The 16,877-nt window shown below is 38.6% G+C and overlaps 2 protein-coding genes across 8 annotated transcripts in view; both read left to right on the top strand.

Annotated features, from left to right (window-relative positions):
* WARS2 (tryptophanyl tRNA synthetase 2, mitochondrial) overlaps nucleotides 1–16,877 on the top strand; it is a 133,782-nt gene that overhangs the window by 40,283 nt on the left and 76,622 nt on the right. The gene's annotated exons all lie outside the window — the stretch shown is intronic.
* On the top strand, nucleotides 5,918–16,284 carry LOC129144248 (RNA-binding motif protein, X-linked 2-like). The gene has a single exon (XM_063798089.1). The coding sequence runs from the start codon at nucleotides 14,406–14,408 to the stop codon at nucleotides 15,027–15,029; it is 624 nt and encodes a 207-aa protein (XP_063654159.1). The 5' UTR covers nucleotides 5,918–14,405; the 3' UTR covers nucleotides 15,030–16,284.

Below are 16,877 nucleotides of genomic sequence, written 5' to 3'. Positions count from 1 at the left end.
TCCATAGAAGTTGTACTAGTTTCCATTCCCACCAGCAGGGTATAAGAGTTCTCTTTTCTCCACTTCCTCACCAACATCCATTATTTTCTACCTTTTCTGATTTGGGTAAGATGATATCTCATTGTGGTTTTGATTTGCATTTCTCTGATGATTAGTAATATTGAAGATTTTTTCAAATACCTGTTTGCCATTTTCATGTCTTCTTTCGATGAATATCTATTGATTTCCTTTCCCTACTTTTTAATGGGATTGCTTTTCATTTGTTTGTTTTGCTGTTGAGCTGAGTTCCTTGTATATTCTGGGTATTAGTCCCCTGTCAGATGAGTAGTTTGCAACTATCTTCTCCCATTCAACAGGTGTCTATTCACTCTGTTGATTATTTCTTAAACCAAAATAAGCTTTGAAGTTTAATTAGGTCCTACTTGTCTATTTTTGGGTTTGTTGCCTGTGCATTTGAGGACTTAGTCATAAATTCTTTGCCTAGCCAGTGTCCAGGAGAGCTTTTCCTGGGTTTTCTGCTAGTATTTTTATAGTTTCAGGTCTTATGTTTAAGTTCTTCATCTATTTTGAGTTGATTTCTATATATGGTAAGAGATAAGGGTTCAGTTTCATTCTTCAATATGTGGCTCTCCAATTTTCCCAGCATTATTTATTGAAGAGGATGTCCCTTCTCCAGTGTAAGTTCGTGCCTATTCCAAATTTATTTCCTAATGAAAGTTGAAATAATTCTGATACTAAAACACACATTTATCCTCTACTAACTAGATGACATTAGGAGTTTGCTGTTTCTTCCTTACTGCTGAAGACATTAGTAAGACCAAAGCGTTTTCCTCCATATTGCTTTTGGTTCTTAGGAATCTTCGCAGTGGTAGGAAACCCTGACCCCTTGAACCATAGCAGCAGCAGGTGAGCAGAAAAGGAACTAGATTTCAAAATATTTTAAGATGTGTTTTGTTGTATTGAAGTCATCATACAACATCTGATATTGATTTTGAGATTCTTAATTCATTCTTTTTAAAGATTGAGATTAAAAAACCTAAACACATTTCCATGCAGTTTTCCCATAAATCCCATCCATTAACTCAATTCAAAACATCCTGATCCTGCAGTGTTGTGCTGTGTTTCTGCCCTTGCTGAATTAGGAGTGCTCTTGGGTGTCTCGTGGGGTATGTGCAGTGCTGTCTTCCAGAAAAGAGAAAATGACACTGTATTATAGGTTCAATGTATACTCTAGCTAAGGGCAAAACTAGTCAAAAATCAAACTGAATTTATACTGAATTTCCCTATATACTTGTGAATGCCTCTTTCACAGAACATTGTTAAAATAAATATCAGGGCCGGGAATGGTGGCTCACGCCTGTAATCCCAGCACTTTGGGAGGCTGAGGTGGGTGGATCACCTGAGGTCGGGACTTCAAGACCAGCCTGGCGAACATGGTAAAACCACGTTTCTACTAAAAATACAAAAATTATCCGGGCATGGTGGCATGCGCCTGTAATCCCAACTACTCGGAAGGCTGAGGCAGGAGAATCACTTGAATCCAGGAGGTGGAGGTTGCAGTGAGCTGAGATCACGCCATTGCACTCCAGCCTGGGTGACAGAGCGAGACTCTGTCTTAAAAAATAATAATAAAGCCCGGGCATGGTGGCTCACGCCTGTAATCCCAGCACTTTGGAAGGCCAAGGCAGGTGGATCACCTGAGGTCAGGAGTTCGAGACCAGTCTGGCCAACATGGGAAAACCTCGTCTCCACGAAAAATAACAAAAATTAGCTGGGCGTGATGGCGGGCGCCTGTAATGCTAGCGACTCGGGTGGCTGAGGCAGGAGAATCGCTTGAACCCAGGGGGCAGAGGTTGCAGTGAGCCGAGATCGTGCCATTGCACTCCAGCCTGGGCAACAAGAGCTAAACTCTGTCTCAAAAGAAAAATAGTAATAAAATAAAATAAATATCAGGAAATTATCACATAACATCTACTCTGAACTTTAAAGTGAGATTACTTGCACTCTAAGGAGAGTTGAGGAACTTTATAAAGAGTTTATGAGGTAGCTTTTAAGCACTTATTATTCTAAGAGTATTTTATTAAATTTAATGTATTAGGGGTTGTTTTGTTTTGTTTTAAGACGGTGTCTCGCTCTGCTGCCCTGGTTGGAGTGCAGTGGCACGATCTTGGCTCACTGCAACCTCCACCTCCTGGGTTCAAGCGATTCTTCTGCCTCAGCCTCCCAAGTAGCTGGGACTACAGGCATGTGCCACCATGCTCGGCTAATTTTTGTATTTTTAGTAGAGACGGGGTTTCACCATATTGGCCAGGCTGGTCTCGAACTCCTGACCTTGTGATATGCCCGCCTCAGCCTCCCAAAGTGCTGAGATTACTGTTCTGATGGTTGTAGGTATTGTTACCTGAAAGATGGCCAGCTGGGATAGGCAGTCTGAGAAGGGATAATTTGAAAATTTTCCCTACTCATCTTGGGAAATGGCCTGCCTCTATCTTCATCCATCATGGGGACTCTGAGTGTCATGGGATTTAAGACGAGACTTCAGCTCCTGCATTCTATAAGCCTCATGTAGTATTCATTTCTACTTCATTCATATGCATATATTGAATCCCCGCTCTGTTGGTGTTAGGGATAACAGCATGGTTCTTTCCCTCGAGGATTTCACTGGCTGGCGAGGGTAGTGGACATGTAGGAAAAGTAAGTTACAGTACAACTATGTGCTATAATAGAGGGAGGACAAAGCAATGTAGTTGCTTACAGGAGCAAGTGACTCATCTTGTCCTGGGGATTTGGAGAGTGCTCCACAAATGTGGTAACAGCTGCACCAGGTCTTAAAAGATATATTGAAATTTGTTAGGTCAAGAAAGGGATTCCAGGCAGAGAGAATTGCAAGTGCAAAGTCTTGGAAGTTAGCAAGAGTATGGAAGTAAAAGAAGTATACAATTCATGGAGGGGAATGGTAGAAGAAAAAGGCTGAAAAAGTAGACTTGATTCTTATTAACCCAGTAGTGCCAGTGGGGTGGGAGGTCAGCAAAAAAGTTAAAATTGTCAGAAATATGAGAGAAATTGAAAAATACTTTGTTATATAAAATATCTGATCGGTAATTGGGCTATTTTTTCTGCTACAGTATTTTTAAAAATCACACATTTCTCATCAAGATAGAAAATAAACAAAGAAAATCACTTCATTATAACTCGACTGATGACATTTCAATAGCATTGTTTTTACCCAGCTGGGGTTCCACCTGTCCACACAAAACAGCTCTGTTCCACTTGGTACATACATTTCTCACTGTCCTTTACTGTTTGATGGTCCAGACATGAGCATTTACAGTTACCTTATAATTATTTGATAGTAACAGCAAAACAAAAGTCTGTGTTATTTTTCCCAAAAATGTCCAGGAGTTTACCAGTTGAGGCAAGCAATGGTATCACGTGTGGTACCAGGTATTTTATCATTAATAACTTTTCATGGTACAGTAATTTGTCATCTAAGTAGATGAAAAGTAATGCACTTTGAAGATACATTTTCAAACCACGTGTTTGAAATTGTCAAAAATGAGAGCACTATTTGATTTTTTAAATGGAAACATTGTAATTGTACATATTTATGGGGTACAATTTAATATTTCAATACATATGTATATAGTATAAAAAGCCATATTCTATTCATGCTAATTATTTTATCTACTAAAATGTAGTATAGAGAATAATTATGTACAACATTTAAAAATTTCCAGTTGGGGAAGGAGGAGTCTCAAAAACTCATAAGTAAATTGCATTTAAAATTATTACAGTTTGAGTGTGAGTGTTGATTTTATGGTGAAGCTATTGAAAAATTATAATTTATTGACTTAAAGCATATTTGCAAAAGTAGAATATACCCATCTAAAGATATAAAATATATAAAAATAAAATCAGAATTGAAAGTGTATTGTTTACTGCAAAAGGAATATGGTAAATATTTCGCTGGTGAATAAAGTCAACTTGTTAGAGTTGTTAGAAAAGCAAAATAAAATATAAAGGAGAACATTATTTTGACCTTTACATTTACAATTGATTACTACAAGAATGCTCATATTCCAAATGATATAATTGACATTAGAGAAACAAAACTTTGTTGCTGCATTACTTTACAATTGAAATACATGTTTCCTCAGTATATTAAACAATACATTATAAGCTAACTTAATAACAATTTTTAAATTGTCATCAATTTATGTAAGCAATCAGGAAAGGAAAGGCTCTCTTAATTAAAGAAATGTCCTTGAATTTTATTAGGCACAATAAGACAACTGACTAGGAGTGTAGTTATTTTATAAACATACACAGACACAGAGACACACACAGAGCAAGTGCAAATTAGAACCATGATGGTGCCACTAAACATGAGTGGAAGATTCAATGTGACGGTAAAAATTTAGAGGAAGAACTAAGTACTCGATTGTGTCAAATTCTAAGGTTTACCAGTGAGTTTGAGAAACTAAAAACTCTTCAGTGCCCCCCAATACTGACACTTCCTTGATAACATCCTCTCTGCATCTCTATATAGATTGCCAGTTTCTTTACAACTTGTATAAGAGGCTCAAAGATATGACATGCAGGAAGCTATGTGGTATGTCAGAAATATATTGGACTACTGGCTGGGTGCAGTGGCTTGCTCCTGTAATCCCAGCACTTTGGGAGGCCGAGGCAGGTGGATCATGAGGTCAGGAGTTCCAGACCAGCCTGGCCAAGATGGTGAAACCCTGTCTCTACTAAAAATACAAAAATTAGCCGGGCGCAGTGGCAGGCGCCTGTAATCCCAGCTACTTGGGAGGCTGAGGCAGGAGAATCCCATGAACCCAGGGGTGGCAGGCGGTGTGGAGGTTGCAGTGAGCCGAGATCGCCACTGCACTCCAGCATGGGTGACAGAGTGAGACTCCACCTCAAAAAAAAAGAAGTCTTTTGTTCACAGTGAAAGGAATGTTGACTTTGAAATTATGGATTTATATTAATGTCACTATAAACCAATGGGAATGGTAATTTTTAAACAAACTTGCTAAATATTGAGAGACTAAACTACTAAGTTAATAAATTATATATAGCAGTGTAGCTTTCTCTCTAGATGGTGTCTCACAATGGATTTCTGTTGCTTGACTATTTTCTTAGTGAATATTTAAACTAAGGTAGTGACTGAGATTTGGTGATCTGGTTAAGTATTTTGAAACACATTTTGAATAATATAGCTCAGTGTTAACAGGGAATTAAATATGATTTTTTTCTTACTCATTTCACCTTCCCTATACTGTATATTTGGAATCGATCATTAAAAAAACCTCCAAAAGAAAATTAATCTATATAGGACTATTTGTTCCCTAACCTTATAGGCTGTCATTCAGAGCTTCCAGAGATTATTGAGATAATCTTTTAAACATAAAGAGGGATGGTGAATTAATGATTGGCTGATGATACTGGTTTGCAAATTTGAATTTCTCTCTCTTTTTTTCTCCTAAAGTTATTTATTACATACAAGAATTCTTTGTAAAGGAGGAAATGGAGAGATTTAGCTCAGAGGATGCAAAGTAGCAGATATGTAGGATGAACAAGTCTAGAGATCTAAATACAACATGAGGACTATAGGTAATAAAATTGTACTGTATTTGGGATTGATATTAAATAAGAATTTAGCTGCTTTTGACATAAAAACAAAAGAAATTGATAACTATGTGGGATGATGGATATATTAATTTACTTCACTATAGTAACCTTTTTGGTATCTGTATATATCCCATAACATCATGCTGTATACCTTAAATATATACAATAACATTTATTTTTTAGAAGTTTTTGTAAAGAACTTCAAAGAAAATTTAAAGACATGTTTACTTGTTTTTTTAAAGTAAAAGAAATAGTTTACTGCTTATTTAAAAAAAAAAAAAACACATATCTCAAAACCGTTTGGGCTGGGGTAATTATGCCAAAAAACAATCTCAAGATTTCAAAGGGGGAAAAAAAAGTCCTTTTGGAGAGCAATAATTGATCATGGAAGTTGAAATAGTGCATGCCATACTGCTTCATCTGGAAAATGGTATACAATCAATATTTTTTTTTACCAAAGGAAATAAATATTTGCTAAGTTTAAATTTACATTTTTCTGAGAGATTACAGCATAATGAAAATTTCAGAGCTACTGTTTAAATGGAAGAAATAAATGGAACAAAGTCAACTATGTGCAGTAATTTTATGGAATCAATGCAAATGTGATCCTAGAACTTTGATCCCAGAACAAAGTAACAGCAACTTCATCTATGATTATAGCCCCTTAGTTGATGGCTGTTTGTTTATTGGACATGGTCTATGTAATAATGCTTCCTGCCTCTCAGCACTACTACCTACATACAGTTGTGGTTTGGTCAGTCACCACAACCCGTGCAGAACACTTTTATTCTATTCTGCATTGCCCCAGGGCTTGCACTGTCTTGGAAGAGAAGGCCAGTGTCCTGGATGTGAATTTCTGACAGAAATAGTAACCAGATTACAGATCCTGAACAACTGACCTTACTTACCTTTATCAATTTAAGACATTAGTCAAGTGTGCTATTAATAGTTTTCTAAGTCTGCCATAACAAAGTACCACAAACTGGGTGGCCTAAAAGAACAGAAATGTATTCTTTCACAGTTCTGGAGGCTAGCAGTCTGACACTGAGGTGTTGGCAGGGCATGCTTCTTAAGACTCTAAGGAAGAACCCTTCCTTGTCTCTTCCTAGCCGCTGGTGGCTCTTCGCAATCCTTGGGATTTTCTTGAATTGTAGCTGTATCACTCCAATCTCTGCCTCCATTGTCATGTGGCCCTTTTCCCTCTATGTGTCTGTGTGTCTTCTCTTCTTTTAAGGACACAAGTCATTGTATTTAGAGCCCACTATAATCTAGTATGACCTCATCTTAACTGATTATATCTGCGAAGATCCTATTTCCAAATAAGGTTACATTCTGAAGTTCTAGGTAGACATGAATTTTGGAGGGACATAATTCAACCTACTACACCAAGCAATGGAAGTACACTAGAAAAATGGCATGTAGTTTTTTTTATGTTTTAGGCTTTAAATTATAGATCCTAAAGATTACTCAGTGATTTTTCGGTGAATATGATACTTACTCTAGTGTTAGGGTAATCAATGAAAAATAGCATGTTTTAAAATGTTAAATGTAAAACTTGAACTCTATATTTCTCATAAGACTTCTCACTTGTTTAATTAATGTCGATTCATGGGGATGATTGCCCTTACTATGCCTAAGTAATCTACATATATTTGAAGTCAGATTATGAAGGATTTTATACACTAAATTAAGGGTTTGGATTTGATTCTGTGAAAAACGACGAATCAGTGGAGATTCATTACTTTTAAATGATAGTTCAGGTAATAGTGTAGAAGATTAAAAAACTCAGAAAAAAGCTATTGAAACAGCACAGGTGAGATGATTGTGGTTTAGACTACATTGATGGAGATGGAGAAATGAAATTGTATTGAGAAACATCCCTGATGATTTAGTAATTGATTAGATGATGAAGATAGCTAATATTAAGCATTTTCTATGTGCCAGGCACCAATCTAAACACTTTTTATGTATTAATTTGTTTAATTCTTGCAATTCTCCTATAAATCAGTACTATTAAAATTTTTATTTCAGGTGATGAAACTGAGGCACAAATACTTGCCAAAGATCACATAGCTAGTAATTGGAGGAGGCAGGATTTGAACCAACAGAATCTGGTAAGGGAAAGGAAAGAGTTGGGGATGAATCTTAAGGTTAGGAGACTAGGTAGATGGTTGTATCATTAGCCAGAATTGAGAATACAGTGCAGAATCGGGGAGAGTTGACCTGAAGGTCATGGGTCAACAGATTTAGTTTGGGATATAGTATTAAGTTTGAAGAGCTGCTCGTGGGAAGTAAGACAGGTGATAGTAAGTACTAAAAATAATATTTGATGTTAATTAATTTTTAGATTAATTTCCTTAATAAAGATAATGTCATTTTAAATGTATACATTATGCAGCTATGGTAAAACATGAAGAATTGGTGACGCTGGCTACTAGTCTTGGAAAGCAAGAGTGCTTTAACAGGGTGCAATTCCTTGTGATAACGTATTCTCATATCATCCCTACATTAAGTTAGGTAGGCAAATAACTATCTTACCTGGAACTTTGTGAATGTTTTGGTCAGTCAGAGAAAGTAGAGGAATTCCTAAGTTTGTACCCAGCTAGTCATTAGTGAATTTACTTCATTACAAACTCTCTTTATATTCTCACTCTTTGATCCATGCATCCCACCAAAAACACCCCTGTGTTGCTCTAACCACGGGGAATTCTAGATTCTAGTTCAAACTGGGCAGTTTATGGGAACTGCTTTTGTTGAAATGATTAAATAAAGAAATGCCTGTGAATTATCCTTCCGAAGCACTGCCTGTTTTCTGTGTCATTTTGGTCTCATTAATCAGTGTTGCAGCCAGGCAGACACTGTGCTGTGTATTTTACTGTCCTCAGCACAGCGGCTTCTACATCTCTGCTCCCAGGCCGACACATTGGGGAAAAAGAGAGAGGGAAACCATCAATCTTCCCAGTTGCACATGTCAGCAGTGATTCCTTCCCCCTTCCTGTTGGCTGTCTCTCTCACCACCTGTGTTTAGAATTAGCACTGAAGCTGCTGCCCAGATGAATAAGAACCACTGTCCTTGTCACCTGCCCTGGTATGGGCCACCACTTCTCAATGAAACAAGTATATCAAGCAGTCAGTTATCTTTAGCATGAGCAGTGTAAGAGAATCACACACCCCTTAGAAGTTTATTGTAACATAAAATTAAAATTTTAGGCCATACATTCAGTGAATCAAAGGGGTAAAACAAATAATTTCTTGAGTGCCTTGCTATCTTCTCATAATCTCCCTCTGAAGTACATATGGCTGAAGTTAATCGACCTGGGTTCAAGTTGTGGCTCCGCTATTTACTAGGTATGGACCACTCATTTAACCCTTCTGTGCCTCAGTTCCTTCATCCTTGTGAAACAAGTACCTCAGAGTTTTTATGAGGATCAAATGAGATAATACATTTATAGCTCTTGCTATAATGCTTCCCATTTAGTAAGCACTCAATAAATGTTAGCTATTATTACCATTAACCTCGTTGTCCAAATAATAAAACTGAGTTTCAGAGAGGTTACATAATTTGCAAAAGGTGCTAGGAGGCATAGAAGGATTTTGAACCTAGCACTGTCTGATCCTCAAAACTCAAGTCCTTTAGATTACACTACATTGTTTCTATTTTAGTTTCATTTTACAAATTACTTAATATCTGAACTTAATAAATCATTTAACATTGTCTGTCTTAATTTCCCATTATTTAAAATGAAAATGGTAATAACCAACATTCCTGTTAGTATGAGACTCTTTTAGTTACATATCAACTAATTCAATCAGACCACCATATGCCGAAAAACTAGGCCGATTTTTCTTTTGAGACAGGATCTTGCTCTGTTGCCCAGGCTGGAGTATGGTGGCACAATCATTGCTCACTGCAGCCTCAATGTCCAGGCTCAAGCAATTCTCCCACCTCAGCCTCCTGAGTAGCTGGTACTACAGGCATGTGCTAGCATGCCTGGCTAATTTTCCTGTATTTATTTATTTATTTTTATTTTTTTTCTGGTAGAGACAGGATCTCCCTATGTTGACCAGGCTGATTTCAATCTCCTGGCTCAAGTGATCCTCCCACATCGGCCTCCCAAAGTATTGGCATTACGAGTGTGAGCCACTGCATCTGGCCCAGGCTTATTTTTAAAATTTGGTGACAGAAAAATGACATGCGTTTTTTAAAAAGTTAAACAATACAAAAAGTCAAAAAGGAAGTCATTACTCCCATTTCCTTGTATAACCACTAGTAAGTTAGGTATGTAGGCTGTCTTCCTTGTCAGCATTTATCTATTTAACAAATGTCTATATAGAACCTTCAGGGGAGTACTGTCATTCCTCCCATTTCACAGCTAAGGAAGTTCCGTGATTTGTACAAGGAAGCACAGCCGGTGCACAAGAAGGCTGGCACTGGACTCACATGTCTGACTCTAGATTTGGGCTCCTCACCTCCACCCTGTGCCAATTCTCAGTACTTAACAGGACCTACCTTCATATCTATTCCATAGTATTTCATTATATAAAAAGAAAACTATAACTTATTTAGTATTTCCCCGAGTGATGGACATTAGTTGCTTATAATTCTTTTTTTTTTTTTTCAACTTTAAAGTTCAAGGCTACATGTGCAGGATATACAGAGTTGTTACATAGGTAAATGTGTGCCACGGTGGTTTGCTACACAGATCATCCTGTCACCTAAGTATTAAGCCCAGCATCCATTAGCTATTCTTCCTGATGCTCTCCCTCTCCAACCTGACAGGCCTCAGTGTGTGGTGTTCCCCACCATGTGTCCATGTGTTCTCATCATTCAGCTCCCACTTACAAGTGAGAACATGTGGTATTTGGTTTTCTGTTCCTGGGTTAGTTTGCTGAGAATCATGTCTTCCAACTCCATCTATGTCCCTGCAAAGGATATGATCTCATTCCTTCCTATGGCTGCATAGAATTTCATGGTGTATATGTACCAGTATAATTCTTTTGTAATTAAATAATCAGGGGGAACACCAGATCTTCTTACATTCTTGTGTGAGTATTTCTATAGGACAGATTTCCATACATTGAATGGTTGGGTCAAAATAAAATAAAATTTTGATCTCCAGATATGGTTAGATTACTGAGAGCTTATTCTGTGCCAGGGTTATACTAATAAACTTGTCACAGTCCTCCTAACCACCCTCTGAGATAGGTACTATTATTATCCCTATTTTGTACATGTTCAAAGCCACATAAGTAACTGGGCAAAGTCTTGAATCCCGGCAGTGTGGCACTAGATTCTGCTTCTCAGCCATGGTTTATAACCAAGCTAGTTATCACAATCATATTTTAGTGCTTGGTTTTGTCATTCTTCTAACTTACTATAAGGCTGAGTTAACAACCTGAGCTGACAGAAGGGTCTGATGATGCAAATGTGGTTGGAACACCCTGTAGTCTTATATCAGTCTACAGGTTGGATGAGAAAGGGAGCCATGATTAGCTGGAACATGAGACTTATTTGCTCTTGGAAGAGGTGAAATAACAGTCAAAAAAAATCCCTTTTTTGTAAACTATTTTATGCCAGGAAACTAACTTTAGAAATGTGTTTTCCTGTTTGGATTGTGGGTACTTTGTAAGAAATTCACACTGTCTCTCAAAGGTTCAGAACACTTGAGATAGTCAGGGAATTATATCATACATTATATATAAGAATTACTGGCATCTCAGCTTCACTTAGCCAAGGCCACATGATATTAGTCCAGGTCTTGGCCAACCAACTGAGCTAACCATGAGACCCACTTACAGTGCTCGAGTGTTGAATCCAGACTTTCTGGTAGGAAAGATCAGAAGGAAGTAGGGAGTTTGCCAAGCAGGGACATGGGTAAAAACAGTATCTCTATGCAGAGATAATTTTGTCTCCAATCCATTACTGATGTTGAACACTCCTCAGTGGTATTACTTCCTTGGTGATGTCCAGGCTATATATGCTTTCTGAATCCCTGAGCCATAGAGATTTATGGAATTGGACTTTGCCAAGTAAGTCTACCTAGCCATCGAAGATAGCATGCCTACTTGTTGTCACAGGTGTCTTCTCTCACCAGCATAGAGGGTACGACCACAGCGTCATAATCTTCTGTCCTTCGTGGCTGCCGCATGTAATATCCAAACTGCTGGGAGCCAAAGGGGCCTCTGCCTATACATGATTAAATCATTGCATTAGAGATTTCATTACCTTGAAATGTAAATTACTAGCAAGTGAACTTACTCTTCACATTTTTAGTCCTTTTATTTGTGTGTGTGTGTTTCAGTGTTTCCTAGCAGGTTGGCAGCTTTGGAAGATAATTATGTAGCAGTTGGCTTAGAACAGTGGTTTCTCATTCATGGCTTCATGTTAGAATCACCTGGGGAGCTTTTAAAACTCCCATTGCTCATGCCAAATCCCAGACTGATTAAATCAGAATCTCTGGGGGTGGTGCCCAGGCATCAGTATTTTTTAAAGCTCCCAAGTCATTGCAGTGCAGCCAAGATTGAGAACTGTTGGCTTAGAAAGGACCTTCTCTTTTTCATTCATAATGTTTTTATCTGTACCTCATTTTCTGCAGTTGAAGTGAATTTTAAGAATAGATTATTGTTGCCCAAAAACCTCGCTCAAACTTTAGCATACATCAGAATCACTGAAGAGGCTTGTTAAAGCCCGGGTCGCATAAATATTCTCATTTCTTCTGGGATAAGCCCCACTCTTAGAATTCCTGATTTAGTAGGTCTGGGTTGGAACCCAAGACTGCATTTTTAACAAGTTCCCAAGCCATGATGCTACTTCTGGTACTGGAAACGCACTTTGAGAGCCTCTGTTCTAATCCCTTCCTCTCACTTCTTTCTGCTCTTTACTTTTCCACCAGCGGTGGCCAGGGCTGCTGCCTCTGACAGTCCGTACAATATCAATAAGAAAGGCAATTAATGCATGAGGATGTTTAACCTGTTACTCCACCTCAAAGTAATCATACAATCTAACTAAAAAGAATTTACTGTATATGCAAATACAGCCTCCTCTGCATGCATAATTGCTCCCCTTAAGTCCTTTCTAATACAAAATCAAAGCCACCACTGAATAGATTTCTGGTGTCCAAAATGGACCTCGGATTCCACTTTCCCACAGAAACAATTTTATGGATGCTGGTTAGGTACAGCTGAAATCATGCTATTAAAACCATTCTTCAAGAATATTGTAGGCTCAGAGAGACTTTGATGGTCTGCTTCCCATTTAAAGAACCCAATTTCTGAGTTTCAAAGAACCAATTTTTAAACAAACTCCTAGAACGTAACTTGTTTAACATTTGCCTGCAACTGAAACATTTGACTTATTTTCTTTATAGTTATTTTACCCTTTATATTTGGAACTAAAGTATGGGAGAAAGGATTTGTCATGATTCAGTTAACATTTATTAGGGGACCACAACATACCCGGCACTGTGCTATTTACTGGGTATATAAAGAAGGAAAAGATAGTCCCTGCCCTAGAAGAGCTCATATTCTAGGTGGGAAAATATATCTATGGAGCAAATAAAAAAATATTTACCAAGTTATCGATGTGATATGTGCAATAATGAAGAATTGATGAAGGAGGCATCTGTTCTTCTGAGTGAGAGAGAGAAAGAGAGACATTGATGGTGTGTGTGGTGGAGCATGGACCAGGTGTGGGTGTGTTTGGTAGGAGGAAGAAGCATGTTTAAGAGTCTCAGAATCAGTGAGAGATTGTTAGGGCTTAATGACCAAGGAGAGTTCCCCATGCAGAAAAGAGGTTAAAGGGCATTCTAGGATGGTGGAAGAGTGTGAATGCAGAGGGGAGTACTCTACAGAAGAAAGGCAAGTAGTCAGCTGAGTTCCCCAGGTGGTGTGATTGGAGAATGACTGGGAAGGGCATTGACCACCCCACAAAGTCAGAGTCTTGTTTCAGAGGAAGAAATGAGAAGAGTTATGCTAAGTCAGCATATGTGATATTTGCACCTCTATCCCATATTTTAGTATCTTTCTTCTCCTGTATATTCCCCAATACCCTGAGGAAGACAGTTTCAATTTCAACAAAATATTAATACTTTGAAAATGTCTGAAATCGGTTTTCAGACTGTGCTCTGAGAAGCCCCCTTTGTGCTTGACTGGGGTGAGGTCAAAAGAGCAGTCAGGGACCCACCAGAGCTCCCCCACTGACTCTGCTATTATCCATCCACCTCTCAAGCTTTTCTTTGGACAATTCCACTTATTAGGCACATCTAAGAATATTATATTTGAAAAAGGGTACACAGTTAGAAAAGTATTAAAACCAGTGTAATTAATCCTCGCATGTTTAGTAACAGTCTGACGACTTGGTGTGGGTAGCCACATATCTCAGCTGCTGGCCAAAGGATAAATGTTCTCAGATAATCAGCTGAAGAGAGGAATCAGGCAGGTGTCAATGTGGATGTGTGAGCAGTGATAATTGTTGGTATGATAAGCCTTTAGTTGGCCACAAGAGATAATGAAAATATCATATACCCCCAGAATGAACACTTGAAAATCAATGTTAGAATTTTCTTATGAAGGCTGGGTGCAATTGCTCACACCTGTCATCCCAGAACTTTGGGAGGCCAAGGCAAGAGGATCACTTAAGGCTAGGAGTTTGAGACCAATCTGGGCGAGATAGCAAGACCTTGCCTCTACGAGAAATTTAAAAAATTAGCCAGGGTATGTGCCACACTGCCTTGCCTGGGCACTGATACCTGAACACTGAGTTTGGGCCCATGGAGATGAACCCTTTAACTAAGGTGAAGCTGATCAATGAGCTGAATGAGCGAGAGGTCCAGCTTGGGGTGGCCGATAAGGTGTCCTGGCACTCCGAGTACAAGGACAGTGCCTGGATCTTCCTGGGAGGGCTTCCTTATGAGCTGACTGAAGGGGACATCATCTGTGTGTTCTCACAGTATGGGGAGATTGTTAACATTAATCTCATGTGGGACAAGAAGACTGGGAAATCCAAAGGATTCTGTTTCCTCTGCTATGAAGACCAGAGGAGCACAATTCTGGCCATTGACAATTTTAATGGGATCAAGATCAAAGGAAGAACTATCCGAGTGGATCATGTGTCTAACTATTGCGTTCCTAAGGACTCAGAAGAAATGGATGATGTGACCAAAGAGCTCCAGGAGAAGGGCTGTGGGGCTCGTACCCCCTCACCAAGTTTGTCTGAGAGCTCTGAAGATGAAAAACCAACAAAAAAGCGCAAAAAAAGACAAAAAGGAAAAAAAGAAAAAGAGACAACTGACTGGGAGGTACAGGCAGAGCAACCATCCTCTTCGTCACCCAGAAGCAAGACAGTAAAGGAAGAGGACGACCCTGGCCCTAAGAAGCACAGCAGCAAGAACTAGGAGAGAGCTCAGAAGTCAGTGCCTAGGGAGGGGCGGAAGCTCCCCAAGGCCAGGACTGCCTACTCTGGTTGGGCAGAGAACCGAGAGAGGGAGCTGAAGAATGAGAAACCCAAGCACGAGCACAGGTCCTCAAGCAGGAGGGAGGCAAGAGAAGAAAAGACCAGGGATAAGGACAGAGGGCGGAGCTCAGGCACACTTTCTAGCCTGTACAACGGGCGTTCTGAAGGGCGTAGTCATAGAAGTAGAGGTAGGAGCCGAGATAAATCCCATAGGCATAAAAGGACCCAGCGCTGCCGGGAGCAGGAGTCTTTGAATTCCAGTGACTGTAGGCGTCACTGAAGACTGTTCAGCTGCTCGGTAGATTTGGAAATAATTATGTTTTTTAAATGCAGTCAAATTCAGTTGGATTGTTACTATTTTTGTATCTAAAACTCCTGGGGCTGGATTCTTTTAACCCCTTGAGTATTAGAGTCATTGAGAGGGCTGCAGCTACATATCCTGGATATTCTTCGTACCATTCATTGTCCCTGAACCAGAGTACGTGCCCTGAATGTTGATTCATAAATATGGCTCTTGAACCTGTAGACCCAATTGAAGATGGAATTTTCAGGAAAGGGAAAATACCAGATAATTCTAGAATTCTAGTTTTGTGTTTGATGTTTAGAGCTCAGCATCGTGGGACCTTTCCAGTTACTAGGTTTGGACAGCTTGATGTGAATGAATGGGATAGGATTTTTAAGATCAACCAGCTCCATGCCCAAAACCTCCTGTTTAAAAAAATGTTTAATGTATTTTCTTTTTCATTACAACTTTTTTGTTTGATAGGCCTCTTTCCAAATTTTTTCCTTGCAATGTATTTATTATTTATTTGTATTGAGGTGAAATTCACATAACATAAAGTTAACCATTTTAAAGGGAACAATTCAGTGACATTTGGTACTAAACATCCACAATGTTGTGTAACCATCGCCTCTGTCTAGTTCCAAAACATTTTTTATCATCCCAAAATGAAACCCTGTACCCATTAAACAAGAACTCTCCATTTCCTCCCTCCTCCCCATCCCTAGCAACCACCAACTGACTTCCTGTTTATGGGTTTGCCTATTCTGGATATTTCATATAAATAGAATTATACCAAAAAAAAAAATTAGCCGACATAGTTGTGTGTGCGTCTAGTCCCAGCTACTTGGGAGGGTGGGTGGACTGCTTGAGCCTAGGAGTTTGAGGCTGCAGTGAGCTCTGATCGTCCACAGTACTCCAGCCTGGGCAACAGAGAGACACTCTGTCTCAAAAAAAAACAAAAAAAAAAAAAACAAAAAAAAAACTTATGAGGAAAAACTAAATTTTTTAAACATTTTATATCATTTTTTGTACTTTTAAAATTGTAGTGCTTCTTGATCTATTACCTGTACTTACTGTCCTGTTCAAGATAATAATATGCTGTGTTAGTTAGTATGTTATGGCAAGAATATGACACTTGCTGATTTGGTTTAGCAAGTAGTGTTATTAGGAATTAAAATATTTTGCACTACATTTAATTTTCTAATTATTTATGTCATGTTTAGATAATTGTTAATTTAGTTTTAAGCTTCTAAGACAAAAAAAGACTTGCCTCCTTATTCTTTACTTACGTATAACCTTTGCATTTAAATATAGATTAGCTGCCCTGAGGTGATGATGTAATCCTTCCTGGGAACCAAAGTGTCATGACTTTACATTTTATCATTTCTTCCTGCTGGGGAGACAGAAAAAAAGACCTGAAGAAAATAGCCCAAAGAGATGTTTAGGTACAAAAGAAATAACTACGGAAGAAAAGAACAGTATAAAATTAAAAACCTGGTGTCTTAG

The sequence above is a fragment of the Pan troglodytes genome, chromosome 1, assembly GCF_028858775.2.
Source record: "Pan troglodytes isolate AG18354 chromosome 1, NHGRI_mPanTro3-v2.0_pri, whole genome shotgun sequence".
Taxonomy (NCBI): Eukaryota; Metazoa; Chordata; class Mammalia; order Primates; family Hominidae; genus Pan; species Pan troglodytes.
Note: the sequence above shows the minus strand (reverse complement) of the source record. Positions and strands in the feature narration are given on the sequence as shown.

What these genes read in the sequence shown, in the direction of transcription:
- LOC129144248 (XM_063798089.1), top strand. Translation starts at nt 14,406, where the DNA reads ATGGAGATGAACCCTTTAACTAAGGTGAAGCTGATCAATGAGCTGAAT.